Source organism: Phodopus roborovskii, unplaced genomic scaffold (genome assembly GCF_943737965.1).
Source record: "Phodopus roborovskii unplaced genomic scaffold, PHOROB, whole genome shotgun sequence".
Classification (NCBI taxonomy): Eukaryota; Metazoa; Chordata; class Mammalia; order Rodentia; family Cricetidae; genus Phodopus; species Phodopus roborovskii.
The window spans coordinates 52,849,814-52,869,340 of record NW_026126480.1 but is presented as its reverse complement, the minus strand read 5'-3'; the positions used below and the strand labels follow the sequence as shown (position 1 = coordinate 52,869,340).

At 46.6% G+C, this 19,527-nt stretch overlaps 1 protein-coding gene across 1 annotated transcript in view; it reads left to right on the top strand.

Annotated features, from left to right (window-relative positions):
• Nucleotides 1-701: 701 nt before the first annotated feature.
• Nucleotides 702-19,527, top strand: part of Lrp5 (LDL receptor related protein 5) — a 100,225-nt gene continuing 81,399 nt past the window's right edge. The window contains exon 1 of the mRNA XM_051193516.1: nt 702-922. Within this exon, the coding sequence (XP_051049473.1) occupies nt 829-922 (94 nt within the window). The 5' untranslated portion in view covers nt 702-828. The remainder of the gene's footprint in view (nt 923-19,527) is intronic.

The following is a 19,527-nucleotide window of genomic DNA, read 5'->3' as shown; positions in this document are numbered from 1 at the left end:
TGTTGGGTGCCCAGGCGTGCCCTTCCCCTCTCTCTCTAACTGCAAGGTGGAAACTGTCATTTTTATTTTATAAGGTCATGAAGAGATGACACCTAGACTTGGCCAAGGTGTGAGATTCTAGAAAGCCGTGCTGCAGAGATCATCAGTTAGAAGCACTTACTGTTTCCTGCATCCACACGGTGGCTCACATTCACCTGTAACTCCAGGTCCAGGGGATACACACCCTATTCTGGTCTCCTCATACTCCTTCCCACAAGTGGTACACATATATTCAGGCAAACACTCATACATATAAAAAAGAAATAAAGCTAAAAGTAAAAGCTCCCAGTTCCCCCAGAACCACTCACTAGTGCGACTGTTCCAGGCGCGCTCCTCAAGTGAAGCCAGGTGTCTCTGGGCTGGGTGACAGCAGTTGTGGTGAAACGCCCAGACTAGGCTCAGGGGACCACCCCCACCCCCCGACTTCCAGTTCTGAGGCTTCCTGGCTGCGTGGGTCACTCCTCCCCTTGCCTCGGTTTCCCCACTGGTCAGTGTAAGGGCTCCGCAGGTGACCCACCTGCTATAGAAGCCTCTCTGTTGCCGGCCGGAGGGACGCGCCTACAGGGCTCCCGGGCGCCCGCGGGAGGGCGCGGCTTGGCGGGGGGCGCGGGCGGCGCGGGCGGCGCGGGGGGCGGAGACCTGCTCGGCTTCCGCTCCCTCCTCCCGCGTCGTCCTGGGCCGCGGCGCCCGAGGCGGGAGCAGCAGGCGCCGGGAGCCGCGAGGATCCACCGCCGCCGCGCGCGCCATGGAGCCCGAGTGAGCGCGCGGCGCTCCCGGCCGCCGGACGACATGGAAACGGCGCCGACCCGGGCCCCTCCGCCGCCGCTGTCGCCGCTGCAGTTGCTGCTGCTGGCGCTGTGCTGCAGCCTGGCCCCCGCTGCGGGTAAGGTGGGCGCGGGGGACAATGGCCGGGGCCGCAGCAGCCACTTTGCAAGTTGCGGGCGAGTTGGAGAGCGCGCCGGGGGACCGCGCGCGGGCCCTTTGTCTCTCCCGCCGGGGCCCCTCCCCGGGGACCGAGCCCGCCAGGTGCGGCGCGGGCGGGTCCTCACCTGCCCGAGGCTCGGGGCGTGGGGCGCACTCTGCAGTGCACCGACGGGCATCGCGATGGCCCCGGGCAGGCCTGGCCTGTCGCGAACTACTGGGAAAACTTTTCGCGAGCCTGCCTACGGCGGCCGGCCTACCGAGCCCTGGGAAGTGCCTGAAGTTGCAAGCTAGGAAGTTCAGAGAGCCCCGAGCGGGGCGGCCTGGCCCTAGCTGCCGTCTCTTTGACCTGCGTGACTGTCAGCCTTCCAAACCGACCGACACCTGCTAGGTGCCCCCGTGACCCCAGTGACCCATCTGACCGCTGGGGCCCCCAAACGGTGGCTCCTGGCCACCGCTGACCAGTGTCCAGCCCTGGAATCGGTTGCTTGGGTGCCTTGGTGTGGGGAGGTATGATCCTGCCTCATTTGAACCCACCTTTGGGGAGGTGGCCGGCTGGGAAACTTTTTCTAACTTTCGGTGTGTCTTGAGGGTTTGGAGTTGAGGTCAGGCGGACTGTCGAGAAACGCAGGAGTTGGAAATGCTACACATGTTCTTTTAATTCGGAGATTGCCATGTGGTTTTTAAAGCAAGCCTCTTGCCACCTAAATCATTGTTTTCGGGTGTGTTGTTTTTCTGGAGTGTGGCTGTCCAAGGGTCTAGCAGATAGTCTTGAACTCCTGAATGGTGTTGATGGCAGTTTGGGGTGGGGTTGGGGGACAACTTCAGGTCCCTTTGTCTGGGCCTTTTTAAGGCGAACAGCTGTCCCCCTGTGTATTCCCAGGGTAGACACTTGAGGGAGGTGGCTGGGCCTGGCTCTCTGCTCACATTCCGTGGGTTGCAGTCCCTTACACCCAGGTTCTTTTGGGGGGCCGGCTTTCTCTAGCTGTGGAGCTTTCAGCTTCAGCCTGGGGACTCTGGGGGAGTCTCTCCCTAAACTTGTCTCCCTCGGGATCGTGTTTACATTTTCCGGCCATGTCTGGTGCTAGCAAAACAAGGCGAAGACAAAACCATGACAGGCCGTGGGAAGTCCAGGCCAGCGCTGCTCTTTCCGGAAATGCCTGGGTCGTGGCTGCAGAAGGGGTTGGGGGGAGCTGGGGCTGTTTGTTTTAAAGGTGGAGTTTGTAAGCCGACTTTCCTGCCTGAGGTGGGGTTGACATTTCTGGAATCCTCTGCCTGTCGTCTGGTATCCCAGATTTAACATCTTTGTAGTTTAGTGGTGTATGAGGCAAAAATAGAGTCGATTATTTTAACATTAGGAAACCAGGCCCCAGGAGTACCAGCTGATGGGGTAATCCAGGCCTAAAATGGAAGCAAAGGGAGGAATATCCCTGAGGCTCTTATTTTTGACTGTTCTTGGTGGCATTGCCCCCCCCCCCCCATGTCTGTGTGAGATTCACGCTTTGAGTCTGGAGAGAAGGCAGTAAGTGGGTAGCTAATTATTTTTCCTGATTGCTTCCTGTTGCAAATTGAAGCTGTGGGCCCACAGAAAAGCCTTTGTTCTAGTGGTCCCCGTGTGAAGAAGGGCATTCCCCAGCCTGGAAGCCCTCGGCTTTCCTCCTGCCTCCTGCGTGCTTGCCTAAAGCGCTTGTCCCAGGACCAGCTTAGCCTGTCTGGCCCCCTGGAGGAGGTTCCTGCAGATGTGGGTTGCCTGCCCCTGGGAGGGCTCAGGCAGCACATGTTGAGTTCTATTGGGTTAACTAAATGCTGAGTCCAAGTGAGGATCCTATTTCTTGATCCCTCTGTGTAACAAATTACCCAGGCAACCTGTTTGATCCAACATTTGTGCTGAGCCTCTCTGGGGAGAGGCACCTTGTGGTGCTCAGCATATTAGAACCTTTTATATTGTGACTGTAGAGTGTCATCATTGCTCAGGTACCTAGCAGAATTCATACAGTGGTGTGGGGGTGGGGAGCAGCCAGGTGAGGAGGCTATCTCCTGCTTTGGACTGGAGAGTAGGATATTCAGACCAACCAGGGTTTTATGCCCAGTTGCTGTTTGTCTTTGGGAGGCTTACATGGCCTCTCTGTGTTTGGTATAAAGCTCTGGCACCCTTTTTGTCAATGTGGTGGGGGTCTTAGGGGCATGCAATACGCTTATACTCTCAGCACCAGCCTTAGCCCAGGTCTGGGGGAGTGGTGGCAGAGCTTCAGGGACAGTTGTGTTACATGGCCTTTGATCTTTCTGACCTGGCAATTCTGGAGGCTGTTGCTACCTGGTCTGAATTTCTTTCTCTTCTTTTTGTGTTGATGTGTGTGCATGCCTGTGCATGTAATGGCCAGAGGTCAGCCTTCAGGTGCCATCAGGAGCATATGGAGGCTGGAGGTCAGCCTTCATTGTTTTCCTCAGGAGCTATCCACTTTGTTCTTTGAGGCAAGGTCTCTCAATGGGAACTGGGTCTCACTGGTTATAAGTATGTTACCCATGCTTGGCTCTTCACTTGGGCACTGGGTATGTCTCACACTTGTCTACCACGCACTTTACCAGCTGAGCCATCTTCCCAGGCCTTGGTCAATCTTGTGTGTCCAGTAACTGATGAATTTAACACTGTGGTTACAGATGAGTGTGGGGAGTAAAGCAATGTAGACAGGGCTTAGGGGCCCAGAGTCTGGTCCCAGCCTTGGCACTTATCAGGGGGAGGTAAACTCCACCCTTGCTTTTCTCTCCAGGAACATGGCCATAAAAATCCTTCCTGCCACAGCTGAGTAACTTCTTAGTGGGAATACCCATGACTCTCACTCCTGTACCTGTAGTAACCTCTCAGTGGGTGCAACTGTGATTCTCAGTCCTGTACCCGTTTTTTTCTGGTGACTGGTGCCAGGTTAAGTTTGATGGGTAGAATGGGACAGGGTGGCAGACATAGACTGTTTTGGTGTCTGGGTGTCCATGGCGAGGGTCTCCTGGGATACGTGGACTAGTATAAAGCTATGGAAGAAAAGAGTCCTACCCTGGGCACATGGACCAGAGGTTCCAGACCCCAGTCCTCCTGGGCCAGATAGTCTCTGCTGAGAGGTGTGTGTGTGTGTCCCAGAGGCAAGGAAGATTGAACAGCAGGCTGGAGTCAGCCAAGGCTGTCTTAGGTGAACGGTATGGAACTGAGGCTATTAGCTGTGGTTGGCCTGAAACTGGGTGTGTAAACCAGGTTGACCTTGCACTCACAGAGACCTTCTGCCTGTGCCTTCTGAGTGCTGGGATTATAGGTGTGCACACGCTTGGCCTCTAGAACTGATTTTAAAAATGATTTTATTTTAAAGTGTGTGTGTGTGTGAGAGAGAGAGAGAGAGAGAGAGAGAGAGAGAGAGAGAGAGAGGAGGAGTGCAGTTTACCACTCAGAAGAGGGCATCAGATCCCCTGGAACTAGAAGTCCATACAGCTATCCAGTGTGGTGCTGGGGACTACACTTGTCCTCTGCAAGAGCAAAAGTCACTCATGCAGCAGCTCTGGAACTAGCTAGGCATGCTGGCATTCCAGCACTCAGGAGATGGAGGCAGAAGGGTCCTGAGTGCAAAACCAGCCTCTTAAAGCAATACCCAGCCCCCCTCCAAGAAATAAAAATAAAAAAACCGAGATTGAAGGAGCTGGAGAGATGGCTTAGTGGCTAAGAACACTTACTGCTCTTACAAGGACCAGGGTTCCATTCCCAGCACCTACATGACAGCTCATGTAACTCCAGTTCCAGGGGATCTGATGCCCTCTTCTGGCCTCTGGGGGCACTGCATGCATGTGGTGCACATATATAGGCAAACTACTTATACACATACAATAAAAAAACTTAAAAAATATTGCATACTAGGAGTCAGACCTCTTTAAAGCATGTGTGACCCTGCCATTGGCCATACTCATGTGGATTGCAATCGTCAATTAATAAAATATTTTCATTGTTCCAAACCAAATTCCATTTTTTATTGAGCCGTGGCTTCCCATCTTCCTACTGAAATTTTTGTTCTGTTTCTGGGATCTGCCTGTTCTAGTAATTCTTGGGGGCTGATAGTGTCTTTCTGTGTTGGCCTTAAATTCTTGGGTTTAAGCAATCCCCCTGCCTGAGTCTTCTGAGTAGCTAGACTTTGACTTCTTTAGTAGCATGTGGCAGTTCGTCAGCCCTTTTTATGGCTGAGTGCTATTCTACATGTGGATAGACCAAAGTTTATCTGTTTACTCACTGGTTGAGTTGGTCCTGGTTGCCTATGGTTTTTAGCAAATGAGCTGGGGTGACTGTGTCAGGAGGTTCAGAAGCTACACAGTCTGTACTGTTCTCCAGCCAGCCCGTATTTCCCTTCACTCCCATCTGCATGGAGCCTGGGTCCTGAGAGTGTGGATTAAGTATTCTGTTTGGCCCCATAGACCTGGAGGGAGCTGGACACTGTGGTCAAGAGGCACTGAGGTGGATCACTTAATAGCCTCTGGAAACAGGAGGCTGTGGGGGCAGGCGTGGTGGGAGCTAAGGGCTGCGCCCAGCTTCTGGGCTTCGTGACTCTGCTCACATTTGCTTGGAAAGCCTCATGTGGGCTCTGAGCCAGCCGCCTGGGGCAGAGCAGTCCAAGTGTGACGGGTGGAGGCAGCTGTGGGGCCCACAGGGAGGTGGCCCCAGGCCTAGCTGGCCGGTCTACCCTGCTTTCCTTCCCTCCAGCCTCTGGAGAGTGGCTTGCTGGCTCTGAGCCTCAGTTTCCACATCTACAAAATTGAGCTGATCAGTCAGCCTTGCCAGCACCTGTGGGATCTGTGAAGTTTGGGAGTACACAGTGTTCTTTCCCTCACCACCATAGTGAGGGAGATACTTGGAGCCCATCTTGGGTACCCAGGTCCTTTAAAAGGAGGCTGAGTGCAGGCTACAGCACCCAATTTCTTGTCCATTGTGGGGCAAGGAGTTGGGTTAAAATGCTGGAGATGGGGTGGCCATAAGCCAAAAGCCCCACCTCACTGAGAGAGGGCTGCTTTCTGTGCCATGAGCGCAAGTGTTCCCCAAGCAGTGTAGAGATATGTGTGGCCAGGATATGGAACTTTTGCCAACATGGTGAGTGAACCTTGGTCCTTGTACTCTGAGACCCAAGGAATCATTATATAGCTATGGCCATTGGCTTCTAGATTATCCCTTGCCTGCCACCCTGTGGGAATGGTGACGCCTCACTGACTTCCAGTGAGTCCTGCTTGATCTGCTGGGCCATGGTTTACTATGATAAGCTTTGAATTCCAGTGGAACCTAATGTGTTCTGAGGGGCTCTCAGCATGGCTGTGGGTGTCAGTGCAGGTGTCTAGGGCTGCCTCCGTGTGGAGTGTCCTGCTTGTGTGCCTCAGTTTCCTTAATGGTGAAACAAAATCAGCTGACTTATTCTTTGAGGTCTTCCAAGCTGGACAGAGTCTTTACTTGTGTCCACCCCCACCACCCCAAGGCACTGTTACTTCCAATTTGTCCCTGTCACCTTGTGGGTGTAGTTGGCAACACACTGGCTTGGAAAAGGTTAATGAAGCTTCACTCAAGGGCCACTTGGTTCTATCAACCTTTCTAGGATCCCTTTCAGGTCTGTCCTGTTACCTGGACAGCCTATGGGCCCAGTCTCTATGGTTAAAGCTCCTGGGACCCACTGTCTCTGGTAGAGCCTGTCTGTGTGGTTAGTTTCAGTTGTCAATGTGACACAATCTCATTGCCTGAGAAGGAAGTCTCAATGAGATTGTCTAGGCCAGGTTGGTTTGTGAGCGCGTGTGTGGGTGGTTGTCATGGTTTCCTTGATTGAGGGTCTGGGCCCTGGGCTGTGTAGGAGTGGAGAAAGCTGAGCAGTGAGTATTCCTGAATTCATCTTTCTCTGCTCTTGACAGGAGATGTGACCAGCTGCTTCATGTTCCTGCCTTGACTTCCCTGTAGTGACAGGCCCTAACCTGGAACTGTTAACCAAATAAACCTGTACTCCCTTTAAGTTGTATTTATTTGTCTGAGTGTCTTATCACATCAACAGAAGAGCTCTGTCCTTCATTGCACGTATGCCTGTGCTATAGCTACCTGCAGTTACCCACTGTGGAGAGAAGTCAGTAAGGGGCCAGCCAGAGTCCTGCATCTGAGCCTTACCTCCTCCCAGGGACTCCCTCGGCATGTGCCTGAACCACACTGGACTGTGCTAGAAGGCTTGGACAGCACCAACATCTGTGTCTTTGCAGTCAGAGAATATCTTTTTAAAGATGGCCCAGCTTGACTGAGAGGCTATGTGGCTATGTGGCTGGACTGGCTGTTGTGGGTCCTGCTCTTTGACTGCAACAGGTCATAACCACCTTCTCTTGGTAACAGTCTGATGGCAGTCGAGCCCACTAGGTGAGTCTGCATGAGCATCAGGGTGTGTTCCAAGCTGGTGACTGAATTTGTGCAAGTTGGCCTTTTCTTTGGCCATCACTTGCACAGCTAGGAGTGGTATTGGGGCTCAGGTGATGCTTCATCTGTAGGCATCTGGGAATGTAGAAGACACCTGGGTCCATCATAATGTGTGCCTTGAGCTGTCCTTATGTTTCTCTTGCACATGCCTAGTAGAGCTCTGCTTACAGGACACTCATGAGGGATAGGTGACCTTTCCCATATGTGTCCTAACAGTGGGGTCACTGATAGAGGTTTCAGGCTGGCTAGAAAAATGGTTCCTGGGATCCATGTGTACTATGGTGTGTGTGTGTGTGTGTGTGTGTGTATTATGTACGTGTGTTGTTGGGTTTGGAACCCAAGGCCTGTGCTCAGCACATTCTATTGTTGAGTGTATCTAACCCCTATGTTTTTAATTTAGGAAAACATTTTTTTTTTAAAAGAAAGTTTATTAACTTTATTGTATGTGTTTGAGTGTTTGCTTTCATGTATGTCTGTGTGTCATGTGCATGCAGTGTCCACAGAGGGCAGATCCCCTGAAACTTGAGTTACTGAAGCCTGAGAACTCCCAGGTTTAACCTGTCATCTTGTCATCTGCAAGAGCAGCCAATGCTCTTAATGCTCTTAACTGATAAGCCATCTCTCCAGCCATTTGAACAGCCCTTTCTGTTTTGTTTTTTCTTTTTGAGTCAAGGTTTCTCTGTGTCTCTGTGTAGCTCTGGCTGTCCTGGAGCTTGTTCTGTAGGCCAGGCTGGCCTTGAATTTACACAGATCTTCCTGCCTATCCCTCCTGAGTACTATGGGACAGCTGCTTTTTTTTTTTTTTTTTTAAATTGCAGTAAACAGTATCGAATAAAACTTGCCAGTTTGACTGTTTCTTCTACTTTAAAAAGTTATTTATTTATTTATTTATTTATTTATTTATTTATTTATTTATGTGTGTATAGGCATTTTGTCTGAATATATGTCAATGTACCACAGAGGCTAAAACAGGGCTTCAGAACCTCTGAATTTCCATGTGGGTGCTGGGATCAAAACCCAGATCCTCTGGAAGAGCAGCTAGTTTTCTAAGCCATGGAGCCATCTCTCCAGCCCGTTATTTTTAGTTTTTATTACAGTACTTATTGGGTGGGGGATGGCACACATACATGCTGTGGCAAATATGGGGGTCAGAGAACAATTCGTGGGAGTCAGTATGTGGGTCCCTAGGGATCCAGCTCAGGTTGTCAGGGGGTGGTAGCAAGTACCTTCACCCCACCTTCACTGTCATTCTGGCCCTTGACTGTTTTTAAGTGTGCAGAGATCTTTGACATCATTATATTGTCAGTGTTGTGGATTAGCAGCTACTTTCCTCACCTAAACAGAAACATTTTACCTATGACGTGGTCACTTGTCAACCCCACTCAGCCTCGGTAAATAGCCTTTTCCTGCTCCATATTCCGTAAGCCTGACTCTTTCAGGGACCTCACATTTGTGGGGTCATATTTGTCTGGCTTATTTACACGGCTTTAGGACAAACATCATAATCCTTTTGAGATTTGTGTGCATCAGAATTGTCTTCTTTTTACAGCTCAATCCTAGTCCTTGGGACAGATACACCCCATTTTGTATGCCCTGGACCTTGGATTGTTTCTGTGTTTGGCCGTAGTAGATAGAACACTGGTGTGTAAGGAGGATCTGCTGACCCTTTGCTTCTTTTGGTTATATATCCAGAAGTGGACTTCTTGCAGCAAATGTCACTTGTATGTCTGATTTTTGCCAGTGCTTTCTCCTTTCTCACCCTCCTGAGTTGTTGGAAACAAGCAAGTGTTGCCATGCCTGGCTTTGTTTTGTTTTGTTTTGTTTGACAGTGTGTCACCTTGTAGCACTGGGTGTTCAGGAATTCACTGTGTAGAGCAGGCTAGCTTCAAACTCACAAAGATCTGTCTCTCTGCCCTCCCTGAGTGTGCCACCACTGCCTGGCTGATGCTTTTTTTTTTTTTTTTTTAATAGCCTATTTTATTTCTCCCCATGGACAGCTTTTTGACCCATATTTTAGCTTAATGTAATTTTTAGCGTGTATTCATCTTTAATGTAAATTTGACCCTTTTGACATCATCTCAAACCTGCTGACCTGTCAGAGGCCTTTCTGTGCCTTTGGGTTGGCTCTTTGTTCTATGTAAAAGTCAAGTTGTAGTGTGTGTGGCAAGCTTGTTATATGGTGTGGGTATTAATTGTTCCACGATTTCCTTTAGGTCTGTGGTTAGTCTTTAATATATATTCTTGGCAACACTGTAAAAACATTAGTCTCTACCAGGTGTGGTGGTTTATGACTGTAATCTCAGCATTCAGGAGATTGAGGCAGGAGGTTTGATTGACATTAGTTTGAGGCTAGCCTGGGCTATAGAGTCTCAAACAAAATAATTGAGGGTGGTAGCATATACCTGTAACCCCAGTACTCAGGAGTCTGAGGCAGGAGGATTGCTGTGAGTTTGAGATTAACCTGGGCAATACAGTGAGACTCTGTCTCAAAAAACACAAAACAAAAACAAAACCCAAAATGTGTTATATAATTAAAACTGTCAGTCTTATTTCTTATGGCTCCATGTCTTTTTATTCTATCTCTAGATTATAAATACATTATTTTTTATCCAGGTCAATTCATGTTTTATTGTCTTGTGTTCTACATTCAGATTATCTTCCTGTTTATATGTTTGTTTATTTTTGTTGTTGTTGGTTTGTTTTTGTTTTTTGAGACAGGGTTTCTCTGTGGCTTTGATGCCTATCCTGGTGCTGGCTTTGTAGATCAGGCTGGACTAGAACTCACAGAGATCTACCGCCTCTGCCTCCCAAGTGTTGGGATTAAAGGTGTGCGCCACCACTGCCCGGCTTCCTGTTTGTTCGTTTTGAGACAGGGCCTCTCTGTAGGCCTTCCTGGCTGGGTACTGTATGTAGACCAGGCTAGCCTCCAACTTCCAGAGTTGCCTCTTGCCCCTGTCTTCAGAGGATTAAAGGCATGAGCTACTATACCTGGCCTTAATTTTAAAGAGATTTTTTAAAAAATTTAAGCCTATATATATATTTTATGTGCATAGGTATTTTGCCTGCTTGTATGTCTGTGCGCCATGTACTTGCATTACCATGGAGGTCAGAAGACGCCAGATCCCCTAGGACTGGAGCTATAGAAGATTATGAGCCTCTATGTGGGTGCTGGGAATTGAACCCTGGTCCTTTTGATGAACAACCAGTGTTCTTAACTGGTGATCTATCTCTCCAGCCCAAAAGATTTTTACTTTTAATTATGTGTACTTGTGTGTGTGTATGTTCACCTTCGTGTCCATGGAAAACAGAAAGTAGTGTCATGCTCCCTAGGGCTGGAGTTACAGGTGGTTGTGAGCCACTTGTCATGGGTTCTGGGAAATGAACTTGGGTCTTCTGCAAGAGCAGTAAGTGTTCTTAGCTACCGAACTGGCTCTCTAGCCCATTTCTATTTTTTAAGAATATGGTATGAGGTATGGGGATCTGGCCATTGAATAGGGAGCTGCCCCAACACTTCGATGTAATGACCAGCCTGTCTCTGTAGCAAGCTTTCTTGTTGGACTATCTTTGGACTGATAGCCTGTAAACAATGACCTGGAGACTTATTATGAATTATGAAAGTTGGGCTTTAGCTTAGGCTTTTCTCAACTAGATCTTATAACTTAAATTAACCAATTTATTTTAATCTATGTTCTCCATGTGGTGTTACCTCTCTTCCATCTTGCACCTCCTGTTTCCACTCTGTGTCTGGTTGCTCTACCTTTTTTCTCCCCAGAGTTCTCTCTGCCTAGAAGTACTGCTTATACCTCCTGCCTAGCTGTTAGCTGATAAACTTTACTATACCACTCACAGCAATACATCTTCACACAGTGTATAAATATCTCACAATATCTCTCTCTTTTTGTCTAAATAAAAAGGAAAGGTTTTTAACTCTAATACTGTAAAACTATACACAATGAGAACAATTATCAAGTAAGAATTACATTTACAAATCCAGTCCTTTTGTATTTGCCAAATTTGGAGAGGTTGTTTTATTATTTATTCTGTCTTGATGAGTCTGAAGTTTTAACCACTTTTTATTATAACTTGTATTACCATCCTAAACATTTTTTTTTAAGATAAGCAACTTAAGCTTTTATGTCTCTCAACCTTATAAACTTTCTCTTCTGTAAATTTTTTTTTTTTAAATTTGGTAACAAGGAAAGACTATAACTAATTTAGTCTTTAACCTCATCAAAGACCAGAGAAGGATATAATACCTGAGTAAGCAGGAATTACAGAGCAGCAGCTTCCACAACTATAGAAATGACAGGAACAGCTGTCTGTCTGGACAGTCACTGAAGGTTTCTCTGTAGTGTTGGGGCATCCATCTTCAGCCTACAGACCTAGAATATCTGACAGACTTTTCTGTGAAGCAGGAATTTTGAAGGACTGTCCTATCCCTTCTTGGCCAAGTTTGGCATTTGCTTTCTTTTGTGTCCTGTTTGTCCAATTTGTACAGTATATTTTCAACAATTAAGGCAAGGGCAATTTCCTGCCCAAATGACGAGCTTTTGATACACTGAAAGCAAACTCCATATGGAAGTTCTTTGATACCCATTATTCTTTTCTGAAGTAAATTGGTGCTGCCAGGAGCAGATATGTTGTTATGAGAAGCCTTATTTGTTTTTGTTTTTTTGTTTGTTTGTTTGTTTTTTCAGAGACAGGGTTTCTCTGTAGTTTTGGAACGTATCCTTGAACTTGCTTTGTAGACCAGGCTGGCTTTTGAACTCACAGAGATCTACTTGTCTCTGCCTCCCAACTGCTGGGATTAAAGGTTTGTGCTACCACTGCCTGGCTTGAAAAACCTTATGTTATTAAAACATTTTAAATTCCATATTCTATAGGTATTTGTAACGTTTGAAGACTATCTATTTAAAATATATCTCCAATTGAAAACATAAATAATATGACTATATGTTTGATTGTTATAGATAACTAATTGCTAACCCGTATTTCCTTATTATTCTAAATAGCTTTTAAAGACTAAACTTTATATTTTTAAATGAGCTGAATAGGTACAATACCTAAAACAAGAGTAGAAACATATATACAGTATAACACAAATAACTTTAAATTTGTATCAATATACAAAATCCATACTGATGTAAAATATTTGAGATTAATGGTTTTTTAATTTAAAAGTAGACTTAATAATTTATCCTATTATTTCTGTATCCCCCCCCCCCCCGCCCCTTTAGAAAAATATCCCTGAGTCTAACCTTTGTTGAGTTTCCTTCCTGACCATGGGCAGTAACAATGTGTAGCCAACTGCCCTAGACAATGACAATCATTCATAACCCACTGAAATACTAAAAACCACCCACCCCATCTCTTGGGGATGAAGACATCATGTTCTCTAGACTGCTTCCTGTTGTCTGAGGGTGACAGCCTCTTTAGGAGACCCTGGCAAAATTGGGATAATATTCAAATCCTGGGAGAGCTAATTGTATTATTTTTTTTGTTTAGTCTCTGTGTGATGGGAAAGTGTAGAGCTTATCAGAAGTCTTGTCTGGAGTAGTGCATGAGGCTAGACCATCTCAGCTAGCAGCTTTGAAGTTGTTCTGGATACAGAATTTGGAGGAAACTGTATCAGAGGCACCTGAGAGCCTAGGTCATCTGGGCTACCTGTCTTCATTGGTGTCTGGTCCTTTTTTTCTGAAAACTTTTAAAGGTCACATATACATCTGTATTAACACAAGTATGAAATGTGCAGTGTACACAGGTCAGCTAAAGATGATTTTTATTCTGTTTGAATAGGTAAAAGACATCTGTCAACTTTATAAGTCTGTTTGGACTGGTTTACTAAACTGTAACGTAGTAAGTCATGAGGACTCTGTAGCCAACAAGATTTATAATGTCTTTTCCAGTCTCAGAGCTGTTCCCATTCCGAGGAATCAGCATATTTATTTATATATTTTTTTTTTTCTCGTCTGTAGCCAAGATTCTCAGGAGGTTTCCTTTAACATTTGATCTCAACTAACTTTGAAGGAATCCATAGCTTTTTGTTTGCTGTGGAAACAAAAGCGTAACCTCTCCCCAACACAACACATTTTCTAATTTTTATTCTGAAGTTGACATTCTTAAAATACATAGGTTGGTTTAATTTGGCAGTTTCCATAATCCAGTGCCTCTCAGTGGCTGTTGTTTTTGTTGATTAGCATTTAAAAGTTTTGAAGTCAACAAGTGCTATACAGGATCCAGACACATTGTGTTTTTCCCATCTTAACATGGCTTTTTCTTTTTCTTTTTAATTTAACTTTATTTTATGTGCATTGGTTTGAAGGTGTCAGATTCCCTGGAACTGGAGTTACAGTTATGAGCTGACATGTGAATGCTGGGAATTGAACACAGGTCTTCTGGAAGAGCAGTTAGTATTAACCACTAAGCCATCTCTCCAGTCTGATATGTGTGTGTGTGTATGTGTGTATACATATTATTTTCTTTTTAAAGACTATTACTTTTAACCTATTAATTTTTCTATGACTGCTTATACCCATTTTCTTCAGCATCTGAGCACATTTTCAAGCATACTCTATCTATTTAGAGATTTTCTCTATCTGGACCTGGTTTTACTGTGTGCATGCAGCATTCTCCGACTGTGGGAGGACAAGTCTTAAACTGCTAGGCTGCTGAGCTGTTCCACTAAGCACATGGCTCACTGGCAGCTGGCTCCAGCCCCCTTGGTTCTGTGAGAACCTAGCCTCATGTAGGTGGGTACCTGTCCATAGCTACGTTTATCTTCCCAAGCTCTGGGAATTTGTTGTGTCTGCCTATGGCAATTGTTTCTACCCAGTGCTGGCTGTTCAAGTGCTCAGCTACACAGCAGGGCCTCTTAAAAGAGCCATGCCTCTCTACTCTGAGCCTACCTGAGAGGCTGTGGTCACCAAGGAGCTGATTGTTTGGAACTTTTTTTTTTTTTTTTAGCTTTCTCAGGCCTTATATGTGATTCCATGTTGGGTGCTGTGTATAGTGAGCTTTCTTGTTGGACTATTTTTGGACCACTAGCCTGCAAATAATGACCGTGAGACTTGTTATTAATTATGGAAGCGTGGCCTTCCTTTAGGTGTTTCTCAACTAGCTCTTATAATGTAAATTAACCAATTTATTTTAATCTATGTTCTCCATGTGGTGTTATCTCTCCTCCATCTTGCACCTCCTGTTTCCTCTCTGTGACTATCACTGTCTAGTGACTGCCTTTCTTCTCCCCAGAGTTCTCTCTCTGCCTGGAAGTACTGCCTATGCCTAGCTGTTAGCTGTTCAGCTTTTTATTACACTACTCACAGCAATACATCTTCACAGAGTGTACAAACATCCTACAACATATCTCTGTTCAACCAGATTGCCTTTCTTCCCTGTGTGGTGTCCTGTCCTGGGACCCTGATCCTGGCTCCTGATCCTGGACTCTCCCACCAGGTGGCCTATCATGCCTTTCTGCCCTGATCTTTGTACTTTTTGAGATAACTGTGCAAACCCCTCCCCTCTGTTCTGTTTGGAAGCTTGTTGACTATCTTTGGGTTTTTACTCTTGCAGAGTCAGCTTCTTGACCTCTTCCTTTGATCTCTTGGTCTGGGAATAGTAAAAGGTGACATCCAGCAGTTGTCAGGGGCTGGATGTGATGTGTTTTCTAGCCCCTGGCTGTGGAAGTCAACTCATCTGCCACCTGTGATAGGACCCATCTCATCATCTGGGATTTTCATCAGACACTGTGTTTTGCTTTCAATGGGCTGATGGCAGGACTATCTGGTGACACCCCTGCCACCATGTTCACTTGGGGAGCCCACTCCAGGGCAGACTACTTTCAGCTTCAATCCAAAGGCATAGATAATTAATTACCAAGCAGATTGCTCTCCTCCCCAAATCATTACAGAACAAAAGGTGAGTGCCTCCCTGGGTTGTCCCTTTTGCTAGCTCTGATGGGAAGGCTGCTTCTGCCTGGCAGAACTCTCAGGAAATTGCTCAATGGGGCCATTAATAGCTGCCCAGTGTGGCCTAGCCAGAATTCAGCCTGGGTGCCCTCCAGCCTTTGTCCCCTGTCAGCTTACATCCTTGCATCCACAGGGGCAGGTGGGGTCTAGGCCTGGAGATGAACATAATGCATACCAGGTGGCTGTGGGCAAGATGTGTTTTCCATTTGCTTCTAGAGGCCAGGCTACATCTCCATGCTGTTCCCAACTCAACTTACTTCTTAATGAGATTGGGTGGTGTGAGTCAGGGTGCAGCCACACTGTCCTAGCCTTCTCTGCTCAAGTTGGAAGCTCAGGGTGGATGCCATTTCTGTCCCTTTCCCTTACTTAGACCATCAGGGATCTGAGGCTTCACCCCTTACCCCCACAATGCTCATTTGGTAAAAGGTCAACAAACCTGTTTGTTTTTAAATTTATTTTATGTATATTGGTGTGAGGGCATTAGATCCTCTGAAACTGGAGTTACAGACAGTTGTGAACTGTCATGTGGGTGCTGGGAATTGAATAACTGGTCCTCTGGAAGAGCAGTCAGTGCTTTTAACCACTGAGTCATCTCTTTAACCCATGGAACCTTCTTGTCTATTCATCTTATGTTCTAGACAGAATAATTTGTTTTGCATGCGTGTGTGTGCGTGTGTGTGCGTGTGTGTGCGTGTGTGTGTGTGTGTGTGTGTTTAAGTGTGTAAAATAGGGTTTTATTTACCTCAGGCTGTGCTTCCTATTATTTTTTGGTTTTCCTGTTTCAGTTACAGACATGCACTAGTACTCCCAGTTTTATTCAATGCCAGGGTTTGAAACTAGGGCTTCATGAATGCTAGGCACTCTTTTGACTGAGCCACATCCTTTTAAAGATTTGGCTTCCAATAAGGTATATGTGTGTTTTGCCTGTGCATGTGAGTGTAGCACCCGAGGAGTCCAGAAGAGGGCATTAGATCCCCTGGAGCTGGAGTTACAGGAGTTTGTGAACCGCTACAGATGGCTACAGATGGGTGCTGGGAACCAAGCTTGGGTCCCTCTGAAAGAGCAGCAGAGCCATCCCTACACTCCCTGTTTTCTTTAGGTTTTTTTGAGACAGGGTTTCTCTGTGTAAACCTGGCTGATCTGGAATTCTCTAGACCAGGGTGGCTACAAACTCAGATAATCGCCAGTCTCTGCCTCCCAAGTACTGGGATTAAAGGTGTGTACCACCATTCCTGGCTCTTCCATTTTCTTTAAACTAGATTTTCATTGTGTGCTTAACCTTCTCAGTAAACTTCTCCAGTTCTATAGTATCCAAAGTGGGAATATTTGACTGACAGGCCTTTCTTAGAGTCCAGAATCTTCTGTGGGCCCCTGTTATTTATCAGTTTATGGGGTACCTGCCTTCCTCTTCTGAGATCCACCTTTTGGCAGTAATTGATGTCTTCAGAACATGGACTTGAGACCTGCCATGGGCAGAGCTGTTTTCATTGAGCAGCCAGCCCATGCCCCTCGAACACACCAGACGGTGAAACCTGTTTGTATGATCCTGGCTGACATTGTGTAGCCTGGACTGTATGATGTCATGATGGTGCCTGGTACTTGCAAGCTTCACAGGATACTTTTTTTTTTTTTTTTTTTTTTTCTTGTTTTGTTTTGGTGACAGTGTCTCAGGTTAGACCCAGACTTGTGTGTAGCTCGGGCTGGTCTTGAACTAATGTCTTCCTACCTTTACTTCCTGAGTCATGGAATTATAGGTCTGTGCTATCAAGCCCAGCTCATTTTTATTATGCTCAAAAAACTTTCCGTGACCCCTTTCATCTCAGAAAAATTAAATAATAGAATAAGTTTTTAGTTTTCTTTATGTGTTTGTGGGAATGTGTGCTGTGTGGGCAGATGCTTGCAGAGGGAGTTGATTACCTGGAGCTGAAGTTAGAAGTGTTGCGAGTGCAATGTGGGTGCTGGGAACTGAATCTAAGTCCTCTGCAAGAACAGCCAGTGCTCTTAAGTGCTGAGCCATTACTCCATCCCCTTACCTTAGGATGTTGGAACTTTAATAAGAAGCATGTTGTCCATGCTGCTCTTTTTGGTTGTTCATGCTAGAGTCTGTGTGCCTGAGTTTTACCATTCTGTCTCTGCTGGGGCTCTGAGGAAACACAGACCTGGTATCCTGATGGTCAGTCCAGAAGGCTCTAGGGTGGCATTAATGCACTGTGGTACATAGTACATTTGAGGCCTGGGCTACATGGGACCTTGCCTTAAAAGAAAACACAAAGCTGATGTTGGGGCTGGAAACAAGGCTTAGCTGACTTGTGTGGTCTCTGCCATGGCCCTAGGACTCCGCTATATGGCCCATTGCTGGCGAAACAGCGGGTGGGGACTTGGATCTTTCCAGTTGTCCTTGTTCTGTCAGAAAGAACCACATCACATTCATTCAGTAAGAACTGACGGGAGGTGGCATCCAGTTTATAGAAATATGGTCTGTTAGGGAAAATCTTTCCTTCCTGAGGGTTCATGTTCACTGAGTAGTGCCTGGTGTCTGAGCGGAGCTGAACCTGCAGGAGTGGAAGCCTCTGGAGTGTTCCCCCATCTACCCCGAGCTCCCAGTTCCAGGAGTTTTAGGTTGGTCTCCTATCTGCAAACCCTCAGGGACCCACTAAACCCAGGTGGTCACTGTGAAGAAGTGGCACATGGAGCCTGTCCTGGTTAGAGTCTGTTCCTTCCATAAAACACCATGACCAAAATCAAGTTGGGGAGGAAAGGGTTTGTTTAGCTTGCATTTCAATGTTGTAGTCAATTATTGAAGGAAGTCAGGGCAAGAACTCAAACAGGGTAGGACTCTGGAGCTGATGCAGAAGCCATGGAGGGTGCTGCTCACTGGCTTGTTCCCCATGGCTTAGGACCACTAGCCCAGGGTTGGTCCCATGCACAATGAGCTGGGTCCTCCCCAATAAATCACTAATTAAGAAAATGCACAACGGGTGTTGGTGGCATACACCTTTAACCCCAGTACTCGTGAAGCAGAGGCAGATGAATCTCTTGAGTTCAAGGCCAGCCTGCTCTACCAAGCTAGGTCCAGGATAGGCTCCAAAGCAATACAGAGAAACCCTGTCTCAAAAAACCAAGGAAAAAAAGAAAGAAAGTGCCTTACAGCCAGATGTTTTAAAAAAGATTTATTTATGTATATGAATGCTCTATTGCACATGTGCCTGCCTGACAGAAGAGAGCACCAGACAGAATCAGGCATCAGAACCCATTATAGATGGTTGTGAGCCACCATATGGGTGCTAGGAATTGAACTCAGAAACTCTGGAAGAGTAGCCAGTGCTCCTTAACTGCTGATCCCTCTCTCCAGCCTCCCTATAGCCAGATCTTATGGAAGCATTTTCTCAATTGAGCCCCCCTTTTTTCCCTGGTAATTCTAGCTTGTGTCAAGTTGACATAAAACTAGGGCACTCAGGGCCTTATTCCTACATTGCTGTATGGGCTCCACTGTTGCTGTATTCACAGTTCTGTCCAGAAGATGCAAGTACTGAGGCTGAGAACATGGCCCTGCCTAGAGCTGTGTCAGGGAGCTGCATAGGCTGGAGTCCTGATCCAAACCCTCAGGGTTGCTTGCCTTTGCTGGCTGGCCATGCTCTGCTGGCTGGCCCTGTTCTGTCTGGCAGGTGGGCCCTGTGAGAACAGGCGGGGAAGCCTGTCTGCTGGTTCTCCTGTGTAGTGGGGAAGATAAGGGCCATGTGGGCATTCGTATGGACTATCTGCCTAATAGCTGGATGTTTTCCCACACCTGATGGTTTTGCAGAAGAGTCTGGGCATTGAGCAAAATGCAGCATTTTTTTAAAAAAAGTTTATTTTATATGTAATGTTGTTTTGCTTGCATGTATGGCTGTTCATGTGTACTGTGTGTCCTCTGATATCAGAAGACATGGTCATAGAGTCACAGATGGTACAGATGGTTGAGAAGCTGTCATGTGGATGCTAGGGACTGAACCCAGGTCCTTTGAAAAAGCAGCTGGTTCTCCTAACCTCTGAGCCATCTATCCAGTACCCTTCCTCTGATGCCTTTTTTTTTTTTTGGGCGGGGGACAGGATCTTACTATGTTGCCTACCTAGATTGTTCTTGAATTTGTACTCTCACACCTAGCTCTT